The following is a 5,197-nucleotide window of genomic DNA, read 5'->3' on the forward strand; positions in this document are numbered from 1 at the left end:
GTATTTCTTATCTCAGTGGCTATAATTACATCAGTGTTGTCATATTTAATAATAACTAGTATGGTTGTTTTGTAGTTCAGTTTAAAAAAAATAACTAGTAAGTTTTGAAAAGTTAGTAGTGCCACTTGGAAATCACACTTCTAGTGTTTAATAAACAGGTACTTGTGTCTGTTCGAATAGTACTAGAAAAACAGGAATGGATACTACTTTGAGAAGTTACAAGAAACAAAAGAAAATGTCTTCATAAATAATGCATAGTTACTAGTAAAACTGGATTAGATGCTAGTTGGAAGTGAATAACTGATATCAGAACCACAGATCCCTATAGAATTCAATGGAAAAAACAGGGACAATAATAGGTGAGCGCCAGCCAATGAGATTGCCGGAAGCAACGTTTTTTAATGTTTTTTCGTGCGCCTTCACACTAGAGTTCACAGTACATCAAATACAGGTGCGTTGCACATCCATTCAGATGAACTGAAAAATATCACAGATCGCTTGACAGAGAGTGAAACTCTGAAGCGCTCAGTCAGAGAGTGTTCGGCGAGTGAAAATATATCTGTGCTAAACTTATACTTAGGCTCCAACTCACACACTGGCGAGGAAAATTTGAGAATTTATTAGCCATTGGCTAATATTAGACATCATTTAGTCGCCCAGAGTGAAGATTTAGTCGCATATGCGTGTGATTTACTCGCAATGTAGAGGGTTGATTTTTTTTTTTTGATTGCTACTGATGCTGCTATTCTATATTTAGTTACTCTATCCTAAAATATAATTCTTACTTCCCCTTAAAGGGATAGTTCACCCAAAAATTAAGATTCTGTTATTCTATTATTACTACACAAATGGAAATGTTTTTAATGGTGCACTGGTTGCTTTTTTCTATATGCACAATATACTGGCACCATATTATTCTTGGATATTAAATCTCTTGAAGAGTGCTTTCCCGTTAAGAGCGCATGTTGGAGTGAGTTTTGCATGTGTCAGCAGTTTTCAGTGTGTTTTAATTTTCCTTTTTTTAACAAACTAGTATAGATTTGTAATACCAGGTGTTTATCAGTTGTCAGCTAAAACCTGAAAATAACGGTTTAATATATTGTTTTGAAATACGGTTTAAAATATCAGTTTTATCCACAATTTTAGTATCAATGCATTCCTACTTTTTTCTATGCACAATGAATAGTGACTGGAACTTTCAAGCTTTATAGATGAAGCAAAAGTAAAAAAAAAAATCAGAAATGAAGTCAATGCGACTTATATTTAGCCAGATTTATCGGTGAAAAATGTAAATTTGTCTGTTTCGTTGTTATTTTAGTATTATTTATTATACAGTTATACTATGTGTTAATATTTTGATTTAGCATTTATTTTCATATTTTCAGTTTTAATATTAATTTTTGTGCAAGTTTTAGCTAGTAATTTTGTTATGTGCTTTTGTCCTGCCAAGGCATTATTTATAATTTGCAAGATTTTTAGTTGAAGTTTTTCATCTAATAGGCAATTTGTATTTTATTTTATTTCAGCTTTATTTCAGTTAACGAAACTGATTTGTAATAGTTTTAGACAAGTTGAGTTCGTCTTGTTTTGCTGTGTACTGATGTCTGTTCCATGTTGTTAGTTTGGAGCAGAATTCAGGCGTTTCTCTTTGGACCGGTCCAAGCCGGGACGCTTTGATGAGTTCTATGGCTTGCTGCAGCATGTGCACCGGATCCCCAACGTTGATCTGCTTGTGGGTTACGCCGATGTCCACGGGGACCTACTGCCAATCAACAACGATGACAACTACCATAAAGCAATCTCCATGGCAGCGCCCCTGCTCCGCCTCTTCTTGCAGCGGAAAGGTGAGGGTTGTGTTTTTGAAGTGGGTCATTGGTCAAACTTCAGCTCAGTGTGTACCATATGTTACACACTGTGTATTATGTGACACAATACCCTCTACATCCCTTATGGTCACAACACTCACAGTTGTAGTTAAGTTGTCTATCTGTATGGTGATAATTTATATGTACACTCTAAAAAATGCTGGGTTGTTTCAACCCAATTTTGGGTCAAATATGGACTAACCCAACTGTTGGGTTAGAAAGTGAATTTAAAAATATAACCAAAATTTAACCCAACAGTTGGGTTAGTCCATATTTGACCAAAAATTGGGTTGAAACAACCCAGCATTTTTTAGAGTGTAGTTATATAATATGCACAAATGTTTAGACTGATAACACATGTGGAAACGATAGCTGCTTCAGGAAGCTGTCAGACCAGAAGTGGTGCTTTTGTTTATATATCAGTCATATCAAATTATAATGTGACAGGTTATGTAGTCCTGGGGGAAGTGAGTTGTGTTCAGTAACCTGGCTGCTAGTTAGTGTGGTTAAGTCTAAATTCAGATAAGTTTTCTTCATGTAATCCTAACTAACAGCTGTGTTTAATGTTCCAGTTTGCAGTGAACAAATGATTGCTCATTTTTTTGATACTGCATCTTAAAGTTTAATTACAGCTGTGCAATTATGATATTTAAGACATTTCATAAGACCTAGTTTATTTCATGATCTCCCTTGATGCATTTTTCGTTAACTAATATGGCCAAGTGTTTCATAATTTGGGTTAAAAGTCTTAAGACTTTGAGACTTTGAACCCTCGACTGAGCTCACTTGAAAGTAACAATATAAAGTTAAAGGTCTGAACTCTGAACTGGTGACAGTTCACAGTTGTTGTGTGCTTTTGGTGTGGGGTTCCCCACTCTAAGCTGTGTCTGTGTGCCATATGACCTGTAGATGGTAAGCCACTTTGTCAGGCGGAGATTAGAGGAGTCACTGTAACACTGTGTGGCCTGCGTTTCAATTACACGGCGACGCTAGCTCCATGCTGTGACCTGTTGCTATGGCAGAATATGTGACACGGAAGCACATGAGGACCCACCCACTTTTTAACTTCACCCTATATCTTGTCACGTATGTTTTAGTTCTTTGAATGCATGCCTGTGGATGTAGGGGGTAAGCAGACATTATTCCAAAGGCTAGATCTGATGTAGCACTAAATGCTACATAGATTCATTAGATTCATAAACTTCTGTTTCAAAACCTTTCTTGCTTTACAATGCTTATAAGACAATGGCATTCTGAGGCAATACCATGACTAAAAAGGAGTCTATAAATAGGTCCAGGTAAAATCAAGATATTTTGTGGTGATTTTAAAGTGGTTGTTAAAAAATAATAATAATTCTGTGATCACGCAAAAGAAGATATTTTGAAGAACAGTTGATGGTCCCCTTTGACTTCCATAGTAAGTAAAAAAAAATACTATGGAAATCAGTGGGGATCCTTAACTGTTTTCTTTACCCACATTCTTCAAAATATTTTATTTTGTGTTCAGTAGAAGGAAGAAATGTATACAGGTTTGTAACAACTTGATGGTGAGCACATGATGATAGACTTTTCTTTTTTGGGTGAACTATCCCTTTTAAGGGAAATTCTGTTGAATGCTATCATCTAAGCATAGTAAACAAAGAATGATAACTATAATTGTCCATACCAATGGATGACAAGTGCTTTAATATGCACAAGCTCTTTGAACCTGGTTAGTTTCTGATTGGCACTCAGTGTTTTTATCATTTATCAGCTGGACAATCTTTCTGAAAGTTATTCTAACAATATTGTTCCTCTGTGCCTTTGTTCCTCTGTGGTTTGAACTTCCCTATTCTCATAGAAATGATTATTTTCAAACTTCATAGTTATCGAAGTCATTCAAGTTCAATTTTCAATTCAGTTTAAGTGTGCTTTATTGGCATGACAAAAACTATATTTGTATTGACAAAGCAATTGCAGCTGGGCTGCTTACAAATAGTGCACATATGTATTAACAGAAAGAAAAATAATAATAATAATAGTAATAATAATAATATATAAAAAGTATTAAGCATGTAGTGCAAAATGAATTACTAATGTATGTAAGTATATAAAAGATTATATTATAAAAATAAAATAAGATAAGGGATTAGACAGGTTTACAGAAGCAAAATGTACATCTAAGTAATATAATGGAGTAATATGTCATAATATTATAATCTACATGTGCTGGAAACTAGTGCTGGGCGGTATGACCAAAAATTTATATCACGGTATTTTTCAAAATTATACCGGTTTCACGGTACAAGACGGTATTTTTTTTTCATGCATTACCGGGTGTTAACCATATTTTCTACTGATTGAGAGAGGAAATACTGCAGTATATTGACTTAGAATGCCCTATTTTACTGTCATGATGAGTGAATATTGTCAAAAAATACCACACTAAATAGTGACTAAACACGACCCCTTTTAATACATGTTAACCAGGAGTCACTCTCATTTATAATCGCGGCATCGTCTGATAAAATCAACATGCATCTAACACTAAAGAGCGGCTATGCGGTTGTTTTGGCAATATTACTTTTTTGTCTCATGCAGCGCACTGCCTGCATCTGAGTAACAAACAAAAAAAAACAACAAACAAAAAAGTGCATGTGATATTAACAGACGAACTACGCTCATATTTATAATTCCAAACAATCAGTAAGCGACAGGTGCTAGGAAACACTGTTTTGTACTCATTTATTGACGAGTCGGCTGCGGCGCGGCTAACTGAATGCGCAGCTTCTCTGCCGCTCACTGCACAGAACAGACACCGAGAGAGGTGACACTTCTCCGGGAAAGTCAGACCAATAATAATAATAGTAATAATAATAATATATAAAAAGTATTAAGCATGTAGTGCAAAATGAATTACTAATGTATGTAAGTATATAAAAGATTATATTATAAAAATAAAATAAGATAAGGGATTAGACAGGTTTACAGAAGCAAAATGTACATCTAAGTAATATAATGGAGTAATATGTCATAATATTATAATCTACATGTGCTGGAAACTAGTGCTGGGCGGTATGACCAAAAATTTATATCACGGTATTTTTCAAAATTATACCGGTTTCACGGTACAAGACGGTATTTTTTTTTCATGCATTACCGGGTGTTAACCATATTTTCTACTGATTGAGAGAGGAAATACTGCAGTATATTGACTTAGAATGCCCTATTTTACTATCATGAGAGCGGCTATGTGGTTGTTTTGGCTATATTGGCTATATTACTCATGCAGCGCACTGCCTGCGTCTGAGTGCCTAAAAAAAAACAACAAACAAAAAAGTGCAAAAAGTGCA

General features: G+C 34.8%; 1 protein-coding gene across 1 annotated transcript in view; it reads left to right on the forward strand.

Moving 5' to 3' along the window:
* LOC107737628 (partitioning defective 6 homolog beta-like) overlaps positions 1–5,197 on the forward strand; it is a 27,665-nt gene that overhangs the window by 2,883 nt on the left and 19,585 nt on the right. The window contains exon 2 of the mRNA XM_016549195.1: positions 1,622–1,844. Coding sequence (XP_016404681.1) covers positions 1,622–1,844 — 223 coding nt within the window. The remainder of the gene's footprint in view (positions 1–1,621; positions 1,845–5,197) is intronic.

The sequence above is a fragment of the Sinocyclocheilus rhinocerous genome, unplaced genomic scaffold, assembly GCF_001515625.1.
Source record: "Sinocyclocheilus rhinocerous isolate Xijiao unplaced genomic scaffold, SAMN03320098_v1.1 scaffold72, whole genome shotgun sequence".
Taxonomy (NCBI): domain Eukaryota; kingdom Metazoa; phylum Chordata; class Actinopteri; order Cypriniformes; family Cyprinidae; genus Sinocyclocheilus; species Sinocyclocheilus rhinocerous.